General features: G+C 40.1%; 1 protein-coding gene across 1 annotated transcript in view; it reads left to right on the forward strand.

The window, feature by feature from the left end:
• LOC142390481 (uncharacterized) overlaps window positions 1-15,182 on the forward strand; it is a 48,683-nt gene extending 33,501 nt beyond the window's left edge. The window contains exons 6-7 of the mRNA XM_075475943.1: window positions 11,466-11,566; window positions 14,934-15,182. Of these exons, the coding sequence (XP_075332058.1) occupies window positions 11,466-11,566; window positions 14,934-15,056 (224 nt within the window). The 3' untranslated portion in view covers window positions 15,057-15,182. The remainder of the gene's footprint in view (window positions 1-11,465; window positions 11,567-14,933) is intronic.
• The last annotated feature ends 2,772 nt before the right edge of the window (window positions 15,183-17,954 follow it).

A 17,954-nucleotide genomic window follows, 5' to 3' on the forward strand; every position in this document is an offset into this window, starting at 1 on the left:
AGACGAACATCCAGACAAACCAACAGACAAACTCGGGCGATCACATAACCTCCTTGGCGGAGGTAATAATAAAACAGGGGTGGTCCGTGGCATAGTGGGTTCAGCTGGCCCCGGTTCGAGTCCCTCATCAGACGGCCCTGTGCTGCATGTCGTTCCCCCTCTCTCTGCCCCCTGCTTCCTGTCTCTCTGAACTTTCCTATCCATTAAAGGCACAAAAGCCCCGCAAAAAAGTTTTTAATTTAATATATATGTTTTTTAAATTAAAAAGTAAATAAAACCTGCGTTAATGCGCGATAAAATATTTATCGGCTTTAAATAATTAACGAGTTAACTCGCCCAGCCCTAGTTTATAACCTGGATTTAATAATGTCTACATTTGGTGAATAAAATATCTGTGTACATAAAATTGACAGCCTATTAAAAGCCAAGGAAAAGATCCAAATCCCATCCAAGCTGTGAGAACTACATCAGGCTCCATGACGGCAGTGACTGCAGTCTGTTGGGCTCACAGTGAGAAACAGCGAGCCTCACAGTCCTGAAATGAAATCAAACTAAATGAGAAAATACTTTCTTTATCCCGAGAGGAACTCAGACATCATGAAGGAGGCTGTCGGTGGCGTGACCCTGAGCTCAGGAGCCTGAAGGCAAATTCTCGGGTTGTTTTAAAATGAATAAACTTCTGCCGCCTGGGATGCAAATGCCGTCAAACTCTTTGCATGTTGGTGTTGAAATGTTCCAGAAGCAGAACATATGTGCAGCCACAGGCTGGAGGAGGACGAGAGGATGGAGAGGGTTCTGTTCATCATGGCTGCATCAGGTGAGTCATTTAGTTCCATCAGCGCTCTCAGAACTAACCGGTTACAGAACACTCCCTGCTGTCCACCTGGCACTGCTGCCGTGTTCTGATTGGTCCGTTTGGACCCGTTTTTGGACCCGTTTGGGCTCGTTTCCCACTAAAAAGAAGACACCGGGAGCCTGCCGGGGGTCGAAAGGCTCCATAACTCGCGTGGGGTTTGGGGTTACACTGTAAATTCTAACAAGTTGAGTTTACTTAAATAAATTTAGGAAACCGATTACCTTGGGAAAAGTAAGTAAACAAACTTAATTGTGTGAAGTAGTGTGAAATTATTATATTTAAGTGAATTTAAGTATTTAAGTATTTGAAGTTGTGAGAACTTAATGTATCTCAGTATAGTTAAATTAAAATCAAGCTGTTACAACTCAAATACTTTGAGTCACATTAACTTAATATATTCGGCCAAAAAAAATGGGCATCACTTGAAATTTGCAATAAATTACACTTGAGGCATCGTAGTGTAATCCACTTCAATATGTCAAGTTGACAGGAACTCAATAAAAATAAGTGACATTAACTTAATATACTGTTCCAAAGTAAGTGAGCACTACTTAATTTTAAATAAATGTACTTAACATATCTTAGTTTATCCAACTTAAAAATAAAAATTGACAAAATGGCATTATGAACATGTTTTTTATTTTTATTTCAGTATTTGTAAATAACAATGACAACAATCAACATGCTGTTTATTCTGAAACTGACCATGAAAGGTAGAGTTTGGCTGAACAAAGATAAATAAAAAGGTCAGACCATCTCTTTAGCACCACATATACACAAATTAGACCTTTTATCAAAAAATTACACATACCGTCATTTGAATAGGGCGCATTTTGAGCGACAAAATAAAACACGTTTTAATGATAAACTACCACCGTAATCTTCACATTTAGGATTACATTTAAATAAAATGTGATGAAATCAAATGAAATGCTCATCGTTTATTTCCCCAAAGCCACAGGGAGCCGCGGCTCCGGTGTTGTGCCGAGAAGTGCATCCCCATTCGCGGGAGTGTTTCCGGTGTGGATTATTCCATTTATCCACTAAAGTTACAGTGATAATATTGAGCTGGCAGGTGTTTCATTCGTTCATCTTCTTCCCCATTTTTTCATGTGGATCAATAATACATGAACACTTATGATAATCCCACATTTGCACATTTTATAGCATCTCTTTCACCAATGTGGGAGCACTTAGCATAACACCGGAGCCCAGATCAGTCAGAAGGAAACTTTACATTTGGAAGTTATCTCGTTGCTCATGTTGGAAGGACAGATGGAAATGGGAAACTGCACAAGTGAAACTCACTGTAACGAATTGCTGTAAATTTACGGTGGATTTACAACAGTATCCGACTGTATTTTACAATAATTGTAAAATACTATTTTACAATTCTAACAATTATTACAATTATTAATAATGAATTTAAATGAATAATAAATGTAAATAATATTTTGTAAATATTTTGTAATATTTACAAAATATCAGGGAATATTTACAGAATCTTTACAGAATCAGGGAAATGATGACGGCAAAAACATTCATATCATCTGAGAAATAGTAACCGGTTGTCATGGTTACACAATTAACATTTAAATCAGTCATTTAACAATATTTTCTTATATTTTCAAAATATACTATATCATACTACTGGGTATCAAAAGCCATCCTAAATAAGTGCACTGTATCTGTATCACTGTATATTTACGGTGGATTTACAACAGTATCCAGGCGCGTCATTTCCGCCGGGGACGGTGGGGACGCGTCCCCGGCACTTTGTCTGACGAGCAGATTTGTCCCCACCACTTTAAAAAAGTAGAGAAAGTGCAAACGCCGCTTTTGGTGCAGAACCTAAAAACTATCATTTTATATCATGGCATTCTCCTAACCAAAGACTATTTGATCCGCTCTGCTTTCACTCTTCTTGTATGAATGCGCTTGCGATCAGCCCCCATTGCTGAATAGCAACTATGTTGAATCCGCTCCCACACACTGCGCTGGCGGTCTGCAGTCTGTTACAGTGTAATGAAAGACGTCGCTGGTGTTGCAGGTGAAGATTCGTCAGTGTTTATGATGCATATCAGGCGAGATAGACAATGAATGAAAACTTATTTCACAGAGGGGTTGCTGCTCGTTCACTTTTGCCCGTCGTTTCATAGCCTGGCGATGTTTGAAAACTTTGTCAAGCGAGGGCTGTTTGTAGCCAGGCTACGTCTCCTGATGCGCTCTTGCTTGGTCGAGGTTTGTCTGAGATTTGTTGGTGTGTCAAGGGCTGTGCAATAACTGAAATCGTGTCTTGTACTAAAATGCAGATTTTGAAAATTACGAATAGGGCCTACACTTAAGTTTGTCCCAACCCAGGATGTTTCACTGCGGTCACGCCATCTGCGCTTCGGAGAGGCACGGTCGCGCTATCTACACTTGAAAATCGAGTTCCCGTTTACATCGCGTCGTACGGTAAAGCGTGTGAGCGGTTTTATGGTGCATTCAAGTGCACCCTGTGAACTCAGAAATCTATATCGAAGTTGACAGTTCAGTGTAGGCATTAGGATGGAAAAGAAATTATAGTTTGAGTTGTGTAACGGCATCATATATAGTTCTGTTAAATCATTTTTAAATATGTTGAGTTTTAAATATGTTAAATTTGATTGCTACATCAGATTTATCAACATTAAGTTTCTTTGGGAATCTGAGAAGACATTTTATGAAAATTCTCAACAAAATCTTCCATGCAAGTGATATGATAGGTGTATTTTTTAAACTGCTCACTGTGAGGTGTTGTGGTGATAATTTGAGTTTGGTTCTGTCTCTTCCCTGTTTGGCTATAGTACACTGATGAGAGGTGCAGACAAGGTAGAGATGACGAGTTGATTTGGGCTGGTGCAGGTAGGGCTGGATGTCCAATAAGGAATATGGTCACACACACATACACATACAAGGACATCAAGCAAGTAAAAGGCAAAAATTGTGAAATGAAACCACATTATGCAAAAGGAAAGAAGGAGAGTGATATAAAGAGATGGGGGGATGTCACCGATGATTTCAGCATCAGATTATTAGAAAATGATGCAGTGAAATGACTTGGAAATCTCCACAGAGGTAGCTGGGGACATGTAGAACAAGAATCTGGAGGAGTTTGCAGAAAACAATTTAAAATTTTTTTATGAATATTTTAATCTAGCCATATACATCATGCATTGGGTATGATTTCAGCATCAGATTATTAAACAATGATGCAGTGAAATAACTTGAAAATTACAACAAAGGTAGCTGGGGACATGTGGAACAAGAATCAGATGGAGTTTGCAGAAAACAATTTGAATTTTTGTTTTTATGAATATTTTAATCTAGCCATATACATCGTGCATTGGGCTCAAACGCTTTACCGTATGACGCGATGTAGACGCGCACTCGATTTTCAAGTGTAGATCGTGCGACTGTGCCTCTCTGAAGCGTAGATGGCGTGACTGCAGTGATGTTTCCGACGGCCTAAACAAGACCGCGCAGATGGCTTTTAACTTTTAATATGGGGACAATATCGCGTCAATACGCATCATCTAATGCAATGCCTATTATTTATCATGAAACCTCAATTCGGAAGTAATGGGCCTAGCTTGTACCCAGCACTTTTCAAACCTTACTCAGGTTTATGGTAATTGTCCCCAGCACTTCTAAAATCAAACTGACGCCCATGACAGTATCCGACTGTATTTGACAATAATTATGGGTGCCAATGCCGAAGGCATTAGACACACATCTTACTCTTGTGCCAGATTATTATTTTTCCCGTTTCCGCCCTAAAGTTTGGCGCGCTACTAGTCTGACAGCGATACTCCGACCGACATAAAAAGCACACTGCTCTCATTAGTTAAAAGGAATTCCGGCAAAATGGGAAAATGTCGGAAAAATGCGGATGGGAAAACGCATGGAAAATTTAAAAAAAAGCCATTTTGGGCCTTAACAAGCTTGAAAATGGCCTTTTCAGAGGCCTTATAACTCAGCCATACAGCATAGCACAGACCTCATTCAAAGTTTGTAAGTGACACGAGACTCTCGGCATTAACTGAATCGAAAAGTTTGTATATATCTTATACAGCTTTGACACAACGGCAGTTTACGTTTTGGGGTGCCAAAGTGTCAGGTCCTGTGTCTTTCCCACTCTACCTCTCACTCTTAATTTCATTCTACACCGATTCGTCAAACAAAACTCCCTCATGTCTGAAATATCTGGCCGATCTGGACAAATTTTATCACAAAACATAGGCATTTTTGTCCTCTTTCACACAATGTCACACTCATTGACCTCTGCCACACAGATTCATCACAAATTGTCTCTGAGCGCAGAGTTTCGTCCCTCCACTCCATTATAAATGGCTAAAATCATAAAATCAATGTTTAGATATGATTTTAAAACTGCCATAAAAAACAAGCCCCACTTGGTAGCCGAATGAAAATTACACCACTGGCTTCTGCCGTCCCTTGGGCGCTCACGGTACAAAAATGATTCAGATACGACATTTACTTTTCGAGCTGTGACCGTTTGTTCGAGAAAGTAGGCGAAAGTCCAAAATGGTCAAATTAAACAGGCAAAAGTCTGTGTCAGTTGGTGCAGCTGCTCGCATGCTGACGAGCTGTCTCCTAGCAACAAGCTTAACAGCCTGCTCTGGGCTGACACTGGTTATGTGGGCAAAGCCAAGATGGAGCCCTTTTGGAGCCATATTGGGCCTTGCAGATGCCTTTATGCAAGTACCCACAATGCATTGGGAAAATGCATTGAAAAGCACTTAATATTAAGCACTTCGGCATATTTAAAATGGCATAAAAACTGTATTTTACACAGGACCTTGATAAAAATGACATAAATGTCTCCTTCATTTAGGGACTGGCAGAGGCGCAAAATGGAATGGGAACATCGATTGAAAAGCACAAAATGAGGCCATTTTCAAAATACCATTAAAGCTATATTTTAAACAGGACCTTGATAAAAAAATGATCTAACTATCTTCATCAGACCTGTCTCGAAAATCGATTGAAAAGCACTTAACGAGCCCCAAAATGCATTTTAAAATGCTAAAAAAACTGTTTTTTTTAAACAGGACCTTGATAAAAATGACATGGCTGTCTACAGCAGACCTGTCTTTGGAAATCTGGGCCTCACAGAGGCCCAAAATTCAATGAGAAAATCAATTCAAAAGCACTTAACAAACCAAAAATGCCCAAAAATGCCCTGTTTTGGAGGCCTCATAACTCAGCCATACAACATCACAGAGACCTCGTTCAAAGTTTATATGTGACAGGAGACTCTCATATTTACAGGGTTTCTTCCAAGCATATGCATCAGGATTAAAACTCATGGTCATAAGGAGAGAAAAAGAAGGCACTTTTGCCTGTAATGCGAAAAACTGCCTTATTTTGGAGTTCTCATAACTCAGCCATACATCACAGAGACCTCATTCAAAGTTTATATGTGACAGGAGACTCTCAACTTCAACTAAACTTAACTTTTTTTTATAGGGCGGGCAGTAGATTGGCACCCATCAAAATTTCTTCAAAAATTTTCTAGTTCATGTTACTCTTTGAGCTCTGAGAAGCTATTTACATTAACTTTGCATTATTCATGACTCCCTGCTCTGATTGGAGGTTTGGCCCCGAGTTTGCCACTAATCAAAATACGCTTGATGAGTAATGATAATAAGGGACTAATAAAAACTAAACCATTAACTACAGTCTGGAGCTAAATGAGGGAAGATTGTGTTGTTGTGCAGTTAAGCAGAATTCCTCAACTTTGGCGTTGGCCCCGGCTGAAAGCGTTCATGCTCTCAGACTCTTACCCGTTTGTCCTGAAGAGGAAAGAAAATCCTCTTTTCCTGAATGTGATATCTCTAAAGAGCTTTGAGGGGATTTTTCTCAGATTTGGCAGCATCATCGACTCTGACTCGGATAAACTGATCAGACTTTAATGGTCGAAGATCAGTGAGAATAATTAAAGAATATTGATTTAAACGTGACTTTAAAATTACATGTAAACATATAAGTCTGACCGAATTTGGACAACACTGAACAAAAAAGCTCTAAAAGTGGAATTAACACACCCAGATAACGTGGCTGGGGTTGAAATAACTGCTGCAAGTAAGCGCTCAGCTTGACTAATTGGGGTTCATCCATGCTTATGTGACCCTTTTACCACCCAGCTCGTTGTGACAAGGGAGTGGCTGCTCAGTATGCATCCCTTTTCCTTAAATACGACGGTAAAACAGACATTCCAATGTATGAAAATCTTTGTATTTATATATATATATATATATATACATATTAGGGCTGGGCAACTCGTTATTATCGCGTTAACGCATTAATTATTTAACGCCGATAAATATTTTCTCGTGCATTAACGCATTTTTTAAATTTTTTTTTACAATTTAAAAAATAATAATAATTTAGGGCTGTTGTGCCTTTAATTTAGAAATTAAAAAAAAATGTAATTACATTTTTTTATATATATATAAAACTCTCGCTTACAAGTCTAATAATAAGAGGTTTCCCAGAAATAATAATAATCGTTAACTACGTCAATAAGAGAAGTAAATATGGCGAGAATAAATTACGAGATTAAAGTCGTTATTAAATATGGCGAGAATAAATTACGAGATTTAAGTCAAGATCAAAGATCAAAGTGGGTGAGACCATTTGTCTCCTTTATTAATATCATCTTTAGTTCACCATACTTGGTTTTTTTCAATCATTTTACTATCAGTAATTATCATTGTACAGATACAGACTATCCCAGGTTCGTTTGTGTTTTGTATTATGTTTGGTTATATTTCATAGTTCAACATATTTTCTTTAAATAAACACTGACAACTTTTGTTAAATTCAGTTATAATTTATTGATTTATATTTCCTTAGAACGAGTTAAATTAACATTTAAGTGTGAGACAAAGGGAGGAAGTGCTGCAATATTTCTGCTTTTATACTCTGGGGAACATGATTGGGGGAGGTCATTGGACTAGTCCACATCAGGAAGGTGAGACACATTAGGTTTAGATATCATTTAGGTTTATTTGGTATTTAATTTATGTATGTTTGTTTAACATGTAAATGAAAAGGTAAATCAGGTAACAGTGTTTTTACTGTAATTTGTTTGATTGGTGACGTGTGAAACAGTGAAATGGTGAAGTTAGAAGCCAGTAGAGTCCCCTCCTCTGTTGGTACGACCCAGGAGGCAGTGCCCAGTGAGGTGAGGCTATTTAAGCAGTGGCAACCATCATGCTGATTGGGTGTAGCAATTTACATTTAAATTAATTTATTTTTGTTGTTTATTTAGTTCAACTAAGTTAACTGTTCAGTTATATTTTTGTTGTATATATATATATATATATATATATATATATATATATATATATATATTTTTTTTTTTTTTTGCTACATGGGAAGCAGAAGGAACATGTAAATAAACAGCTTGTGGTGATATTTTTGGACAAACTGCCGTGAAACTGCCTCCTACTTATCCCGCTCTGTTCAGCTTCCCAACAATATGGAAAAGTTAAAGATGGATATAATAATGACAACAAATGGTTCAGTTATGCTGAGAACATGGAAAAGATGCATGGCCTCATGTTCTGTATAAATGCTAACAAAGAGAATATCTTTAATCTGCTAGGTGCAGCAGACGCTCTGATCAGAGTATCCGGCCCAACTCGCTGCTCTGGAAGAGTGGAAGTCTTCTACAACAGCTCCTGGGGAATGGTCTGCGATGACGGCTGGGGCGTACAGGATGCTGAGGTGGTCTGCAGGCAGCTGGGCTGTGGGCGGGCAGTGGAGGCTCCGGGAGGGGCACACTTTGGTCGGGGAGCTGGGCCCATCTGGCTGGATGACATGGCCTGTTCAGGAAGTGAAAGCAGCCTGTCTGAGTGTTCTCACCGTGGGTTTGGGGTTCATAACTGTGGACACAGTAAGGACGCTGGTGTCGTCTGTTCTGGTAAGGAGACGTGTTTAATTACTGGGGAATGCATTCTTTGTGCATTGAAGAATGACATTACACATCAGGTTAATACGCTACGACATAGTATTAGGGCCACATTTAAAAAAAAAATTAAAGAGAATAAATTAAGGTCGTTATTAAATATGGCGAGAATAAATGACGAAATTAAAGCCGTCATTAAATATGGCGAGAGTAAAATACAAGATTAAGGTCGTTATTAAATATGGCGAGAATAAATTACGAGGATAAAGTTATTAGATATGGCGAAAATAAATGACGAAATTAAAGCCGTCATTAAATATTGCGATAATAAATTACGAGATTAAAGCTGTTATTAAATATGGCGAGAATAAATTACGAGATTAAAGTCGTTATTAAATTTGGCGAGAATAAATTATGAGATTAGTGTCGTTATTAAACTTTCACATTTCACGTTTGTTAATGAACCGGCGAGGAGTCAGAAGGTGCAAGGTATGTCGAGCGAGATGGTAAGAGTAATCAAATGTACCTGGGAGCGTGAGAGGGGTCTATTTGTTTTTGCGGTAGGTGTGCCAGAAATCAAGTCGAAGTACTTCCGCTCAGCTCCCGGGCCGCTCCAGCAAAGTTACATAGCGCAGTTTTCATAACTCAGACCCCCCGAAGGGCATAGGAGACAGGCCAATCGTAATATTAAAACTCATTCCAGCCGCACAATTATTTTTCAATCTGTTATTTTAAGGTAGAAATGTTACATAGTATTGCTTTGAATATGGCAAGAATAAATTACGAGAATAAAGTTATTAAATATGGCGAGAATAAATTACGAGATTAAAGCTGTTATTAAATATGGCGAGAATAAATTATGAGATTAGTCGTTATTAAATATGGTGAGAATAAATTACGAGAATAAAGTTATTAAATATGGCGAGAATAAATTACGAGAATAAAGTCGTTATTAAATATGTCGAGAATAAATTACGAGAATAAAGCTGTTATTAAATATGGCGAGAATAAATTATGAGATTAAAGTCGTTATTAAATATGTCAAGAATAAATTACGAGAATAAAGCTGTTATTAAATATGGCGAGAATAAATTATGAGATTAAAGTCGTTATTAAATATGGCGAGAATAAAATACGTGATTAAAGTCGTCATTAAATATGGCGAGGATAAATTACAAGATTAAAGCTGTAATTAAATATGGCAAGAATAAATGATGAGAATATAGTTATTAAATATGGCGAGAATAAATTACGAGATTAAAGTCGTTGTTAAATATGGTGAGAATAAATTACGAGAAATAAGTTATTAAATATGGCGAGAATAAATTACGTGATTAAAGCTGTTATTAAATATGGTGAGAATAAATTACAAGATTAAAGTCGTTGTTAAATATGGCAAGAATAAATTACGAGAAATAAGTTATTAAATATGGCGAGAATAAATTACGTGATTAAAGCTGTTATTAAATATGGTGAGAATAAATTACGTGATTAAAGTCGGCATTTAATATGGTGAGAAAAAAGTACGAGATTAAAGTCGTTATTAAATATGGCAAGAATAAATTGCGAGGATGTAGTCTTTATTAAAGCAATACAATTTAACTTCTCAATAAGCCCACTATGGAGCTCCCCCAACAGGCTTGGAGGTAATGTATGGTCGTAAATACAACACCCTTTCGCTTTCATGTTTCACGTTTGTTAATGAACCGGCGAGGAGTCAGAAGGTGCAAGCTATGTCGACCGAGAAGGTAAGAGTAATCAAATGTACCTGGGAGCGTGAGAGGGGTCTATTTGTTTTTGCGGTAGGTGTGCCAGAAATCAAGTCGAAGTACTTCCGCTCAGCTCCCGGGCCGCTCCAGCAAAGTTACATAGCGCAGTTTTCATAACTCAGACCCCCGAAGGGTATAGGAGACAGGCCAATCGTAATATTAAAACTCATTCCAGCCGCACAATTATTATTCAATCTGTTATTTTAAGGTAGAAATGTTACATAGTATTGCTTTAAATATGGCAAGAATAAATTACGAGATTAAAGCTGTTATTAAATATGGCAAGAATAAATTATGAGATTACAGTCGTTATTAAATGTGGCGAGAATAAATAACGAGAATAAAGTTATTAAATATTGCGAGAATAAATTACGAGATTAAAGTCGTCATTAAATATGGCGAGAATACATTACGAGATTAAAGTTATTAAATATGTCAAGAATAAATTACGAGAATAAAGCTGTTATTAAATATTGCGAGAATAAATTACGAGATTAAAGTTATTAAATATGGCGAGAATAAATTACGAGATTAAAGTCGTTATTAAATATGGCGCGAATAAATTAAGAGATTAAAGCTGTTACTAAATATGGCGAGAATAAAATACGAGAAATAAGTTATTAAATATGGCCAAAATAAATTATGAGATTAAAGCTGTTATTAAATATGGTGAGAATAAATTACGAGATTAAAGCTGTTATTAAATATGGCGAGAATAAATTACGAGATTAAAGCTGTTATTAAATATAATATTATTCCGGTAAGGAGACGTGTTTACTTACTGGGGAATGCATTCTCTGTGCATTGAGGAGTGACATTAACATCCAGAGCAGTCGTGCAAAAGTAACACAAATCTTGTTTTCTGTTGTAAACTTCAAAGATGCTGTGACCTCTTCCAAGCACGTGGTGAGAGTGAAGGTGGCGACAAGCTCCTCCGTGGATCTGAACGACCCCGCTGTGCTGGAAGACCTGCTGAAGCAGGTGGGACACATCAACACAACCCTCTCCACCCTCTCCATCCTCTCCATCCTCTCCACCCTCTCCATCCTCTCCGTCCTCTCCACCCTCTCCATCCTCTCCATCCTCTCCACCCTCTCCATCCTCTCCGTCCTCTCCACCCTCTCCATCCTCTCCACCCTCTCCGTCCTCTCCACCCTCTCCGTCCTCTCCGTCCTCTCCGTCCTCTCCATCCTCTCAGTCCTCTCCATCCTCTCCGTCCTCTCCATCCTCTCCGTCCTCTCCGTCCTCTCAGTCCTCTCCGTCCTCTCCACCCTCTCCGTCCTCTCCATCCTCTCCACCCTCTCCATCCTCTCCGTCCTCTCCGTCCTCTCCGTCCTCCTCACCCTCTCCGTCCTCTCCGTCCTCCTCACCCTCTCCGTCCTCTCCATCCTCTCAGTCCTCTCCGTCCTCTCCGTCCTCTCCATCCTCTCCATCCTCTCCATCCTCTCCACCCTCTCCATCCACTCCACCCTCTCCATCCTCTTCGTCCTCTCCACCCTCTCCATCCTCTTCGTCCTCTCCATCCTCTCCATCCTCTCCACCCTCTCCACCCTCTCCATCCTCTTCGTCCTCTCCACCCTCTCCACCCTCTCCATCCTCTTCGTCCTCTCCACCCTCTCCACCCTCTCCACCCTCTCCGTCCTCTTCGTCCTCTCCACCCTCTCCACCCTCTCCGCCCTCTCCGCCCTCTCCGTCCTCTCCGTCCTCTCCATCCTCTCCGCCCTCTCCGCCCTCTCCGCCCTCTCCGTCCTCTCCGTCCTCTCCGTCCTCTCAGTCCTCTCCGTCCTCTCCATCCTCTCAGTCCTCTCCGTCCTCTCCATCCTCTCCACCCTCTTCGTCCTCTCCACCCTCTCCACCCTCTCCATCCTCTTCGTCCTCTCCACCCTCTCCACCCTCTCCATCCTCTTCGTCCTCTCCACCCTCTCCACCCTCTCCACCCTCTCCATCCTCTTCGTCCTCTCCACCCTCTCCACCCTCTCCACCCTCTCCATCCTCTTCGTCCTCTCCACCCTCTCCACCCTCTCCACCCTCTCCATCCTCTTCGTCCTCTCCACCCTCTCCACCCTCTCCGCCCTCTCCGTCCTCTCCGTCCTCTCCATCCTCTCCGCCCTCTCCGTCCTCTCCGTCCTCTCCGTCCTCTCCGTCCTCTCAGTCCTCTCCGTCCTCTCCATCCTCTCCACCCTCTTCGTCCTCTCCACCCTCTCCACCCTCTCCGTCCTCTCCACCCTCTCCGTCCTCTCCACCCTCTCCACCCTCTCCGTCCTCTCCGTCCTCTCCGTCCTCTCCACCCTCTCTTTCCTCTCCATCCTCTTCGTCCTCTCCACCCTCTTCGTCCTCTCCACCCTCTCCACCCTCTCCGTCCTCTCCGTCCTCTCCACCCTCTCCGTCCTCTCAACCCTCTCCGTCCTCTCCACCCTCTCCGTCCTCTCCGTCCTCTCCGTCCTCTCCGCCCTCTCCACCCTCTCCGCCCTCTCCGTCCTCTCCACCCTCTCCACCCTCTCCGTCCTCTCCACCCTCTCCACCCTCTCCGTCCTCTCCGTCCTCTCCACCCTCTCCGTCCTCTCCGTCCTCTCCGTCCTTCTCCACCCTCTCCACCCTCTCCATCCTTTCCACCCTCTCCATCCTTCTCCACCCTCTCCACCCTCTCCATCCTCTCCATCCATCCTCTCCAACCTCTCCACCTTCTCCACCCTCTCCATTCTCTCCAACCTCTCCACCCTCTCGACCCTCTCCACCCTCTCCATCCTTTCCATCCATCCTCTCCACCCTCTCCATCAATCCTTTCCAACCTCTCCACCTTCTCCACCCTCTCCACCCTCTCCAACCTCTCCATCCATCCTCTCCAACCTCTCCACCTTCTCCACCCTCTCCACCCTCTCCATCCTCTCCATCCTCTCCATCCTCTCCATCCTCTCCACCTTCTCCATCCTCTCTGTCCTCTCCATCCTCTCCACCTTCTCCATCCTCTCCGTCCTCTCCGTCCTCTCCGTCCTCTCGTCCTCCTCCAGCCTGTGGCTGCACATATATTCTGCTTCTGGAACATTTCAACACCAACATGCAAAGAGTTTGGCAGCATTTGCGTCCCAGGCGGCCGAAGTTTATTCAGACATGCTCCGTCATTTTAAAACAACCCGAGAATTTGCCTTCAGGCTCCTGAGCTCAGGGTCACGCCACCGACAGCCTCCTTCATGATGTCTGAGTTCCTCTCAGGATAAATAAAGTATTTTATCATTTAGTTTGATTTCATTTCTGTAGGGCTGGGCAGCGATTTAATGTTTAATCTAATTAATCACATGATTTCCCTGATTAATCTCGATTAATCACATTTGTACGTAAAATCCAAAAACGAATCCAAAAGTAGTGTATAGCTTTTAGCATTTAGCTTTATTTTAAATGTGCTGCCATATGAATGAAAGTGCCATAACATTTGTTGTGCAAACACACTTTTAACATCAGCATCTTTCTGTAGTTTTTATGTAGAAGCCTCGCTCCACTGTCTGTTTCCTTGAATGACTTGCTGCTATCAGTTGTGTGTTTTGCCTTTAAGTGATATTTTAGACTGGAACTACTACGCTGAGAAGACAATTCAACTTGGCAGTGTTTACAGATGACTTTGGTTCTGTCGACTCCGCCGTCTGGAAGAACTTTAAAATGAAAATGGCCGAGTAAAAGTTCCGTACCCTTCTCCATGTTTGGTGGATCCGCCGATTACTTTCTTTTCCTGTTCCACAGCAGACAGCAACAGACTTTTACAAAAATAAAAGCCTGTGATAAACAGACTTACAAAACAAAAGCCTGTGAGCAACAGACTTTTACAAAATAAAAGCCTGTGAGCAGCAGACTTTTACAGAAAGTGCTGCGTGTCGTTCCCCCTCTCTCTGCCACCTTCTTCCTGTCTCTCTGAACTTTCCATCCATAAAAGGTACAAAAGCCCCAAATAAATAAATAAATTTTAAAAAAAAACGAGTTAATGCGCAATAAAACATTTATAGGCGTTAAATTATTAACGAGTTAACTCGCCCAGTCCTAATAAAATATCATTTGAAATATTCTATTTTTATACATAAATGTATTGAATGCATCTGGGTGTTGTTTTCGTAGCGTAGCAACAGCTTAGCTGATGATGTCACACGCGGCGTCAGCAGGTAACGCAGCTTAAAAACACAACAGAGACGTTTACTGACCCTTCAGACGCTCCCAACAACCATCTGTTGACTTGGTGTTTACGGGCCTTCAAACAGAGCTTCCAAAAGAGGAAAAAAATGGCAGAAATGTCTTAACGACAACATTTTTCTGTGTAATTTTCTCCTCGCGTGATGTTAAGGACGCTGATCTTCCTGTGTTTCAGCTCAAAGAGAAGCTGGGGGAGGACGGAGAGCGTAAGAACATTAAGCTGAGCTGGAGGAAGCAATCCGATGGAAAGGTCTTCCAAAAGGAGAAGGACAAGAAGGAGAAACGAGAGGAGCTTTAAAGGAGCAGAGCCATGAAACCATGTGAACGCTGCTGACAGCCAGGCTGCTTTACTGATTAAATTTACTGATAAATTAAATTCTCACTGTTTGGAGTCTTTAATTTCTCTTTTTTTGCTTTGTTCAGTCTAATAGAAGCAGTGTTGGTCCTTCGGTCTTTCCTACAGGCTGATCTGGCCACTGATGCCAACATTAATGTGACTGATGGTCATTCTTTGCCTGCTTCCTTCTCACACCAAAGTGCTCCCAGGGCTGGTTCAGGGCTCCAGAAGTGGCCTAAGGTGCCTCCTCAAAGCTAACGCATGCTGTAATCCAGCTGTTCAACTCACTTCAGAAAGTCGTGTCACTGTCATAATTTAACCTGTTTCATTAGTTTTGTCCAGTAGATGGCAGTGTAGAGCAGATTTCATGAAGGAACATCTGCTTTTTTTATTTTTTATTTTTATTTTTTACCCTTGTCCTGTCCAGCATTATGGCAGCAGAATTGTAATCTGAATACCGTTTATGCTAAACACATTTGCTGTGCTAAGGGAAGCTTTATGAATGTAAAGCTCCCCTGGATGCCCATCAACTCCTCATTTTTATTTATTTGTTTATGGTACAATATTTAACACGATATGATAATAGTGCCAAGACTTTTACAAAATAAAAGACTGTGACCAAAAGACTTGTACAAAATAAAAGCCTTTGAGCGACAGACTTTTACAATAATAAAAGCCTGTGAGAAACATACTTTTACAAAATAAAAGCCTGTGAGCAACAGACTTTTACAATAATAGAAGCCTGTGAGAAACAGACTTTTACAAAATAAAAGCCTTTGAGAAACAGACTTTTACAAAATAAAAGCCTGTGAGAAACAGACTTTTACAAAATAAAAGCCTTTGAGAAACAGACTTTTACAAAATAAAAGTTTGTTAGTAACAAACTTTTACGAAATAAAAGCCTGTGAGCAGCAGACATTTACAATAATAGAAGCCTGTGAACAACAGACTTTTACAGAATAAAAGCCTGTGAGCAACAGACTTTTACAAAATAAAAGCCTGTGAGCAACAGACTTTTACAGAATAAAAGTCTTTGAGAAACAGACTTTTAAAAAACAAAAGTTTGTTAGTAACAAACTTTTACGAAATAAAAGCCTTTGAGAAACAGACTTTTACAAAATAAAAGCCTGTGAGCAGCAGACTTTTACAATAATAAAAGCCTGTGAGAAACAGACTTACAAAATAAAAGCCTTTGAGCAACAGACCTTTACAAAATAAAAGCCTGTGAGCAGCAGACTTTTACAAAATAAAAGCTTGTTCGTAACAGACTTTTACAAAATAAAAGCCTGTGAGCAGCAGACTTTTACAATAATAAAAGCCTGTGAGCAACAGACATTTACAAAATAAAAGCCTGTGAGCAACATACTTTTAAAAAATAAAAGCCTGTGAGAAATAGACTTACAAAATAAAAGCCTGTGAGCAAAAGACCTTCACAAGCTAAAAGCCTGTGAGCAATAGACTTTTACAAAATAAAAGCCTATGAGAAACAGACTTTTAAAAAATTAAAGCCTTTGAGAAACATACTTTTACAAAATAAAAGCCTGTGAGAAACAGACTTACAAAATAAAAGCCTGTGAGCAATAGACTTTTACAAAATAAAAGCCTGTGTGCAACAGACTTTTACAGAATAAAAGCCTGTGAGCAACAGACTTTTACGACAATAAAAGCCTGTGAGCGACAGACTTTTACAAAATAAAAGCCTGTGAGCAACAGACTTTTACAGAATAAAAGTCTTTGAGAAACAGACTTTTACAAAATAAAAGCCTGTGAGAAACAGACTTTTAAAAAACAAAAGTTTGTTAGTAACAGACTTTTACAAAATAAAAGCCTGTGAGCAGCAGACATTTACAATAATAAAAGCCTGTGAACAACAGACTTTTACAGAATAAAAGCCTGTGAGCAACAGACTTTTACAATAATAGAAGCCTGTGAGAAACAGACTTTTACAAAATAAAAGCCTTTGAGAAACAGACTTTTACAAAATAAAAGCCTGTGAGAAACAGACTTTTACAAAATAAAAGCCTTTGAGAAACAGACTTTTACAAAATAAAAGTTTGTTAGTAACAGACTTTTACAAAATAAAAGCCTGTGAGCAGCAGACTTTTACAAAATAAAAGCCTATGAGCAGCAGACTTTTACAATAATAAAAGCCTGTGAGAAACAGACTTACAAAATAAAAGCCTTTGAGCAACAGACCTTTACAAAATAAAAGCCTGTGAACAGCAGACTTTTACAAAATAAAAGCTTGTTAGTAACAGACTTTTACAAAATAAAAGCCTGTGAGCAGCAGACTTTTACAATAATAAAAGCCTGTGAGCAACAGACTTTTAAAAAATAAAAGCCTGTGAGCAGCAGACTTTTACAAAATAAAAGCTTGCTAGTAACAGACTTTTACAAAATAAAAGCCTGTGAGCAACAGACTTTTACAAAATAAAAGCTTGTGAGCAACAGACTTTTAAAAAATAAAAGCCTGTGAGCAGCAGACTTTTACAAAATAAAAGCTTGTTAGTAACAGACTTTTACAAAATAAAAGCCTTTGAGCAGCAGACTTTTACGATAATAAAAGCCTGTGAGCGACAGACTTTTACAGAATAAAAGCCTGTGAGCAAAAGACTTTTACAAAATAATATAAAAATAATACAAAATAAAATTTCTGTTCCTAACTGACGGGGGACGGATCCACCTTAAGAAGTCTGATCAAAGTTCTGTTCCTAACTGACGGGGCATGGATCCACCTTAAGAAGGCTGATCAAAGTTCTGTTCCTAACTGACGGGGGACGGATCCACCTTAAGAAGGCTGATCAAAGTTCTGTTCCTAACTGACGGGGGACGGATCCACCTTAAGAAGGCTGATCAAAG

The sequence above is a fragment of the Odontesthes bonariensis genome, chromosome 10 (assembly GCF_027942865.1).
Source record: "Odontesthes bonariensis isolate fOdoBon6 chromosome 10, fOdoBon6.hap1, whole genome shotgun sequence".
NCBI classification, from domain to species: Eukaryota; Metazoa; Chordata; class Actinopteri; order Atheriniformes; family Atherinopsidae; genus Odontesthes; species Odontesthes bonariensis.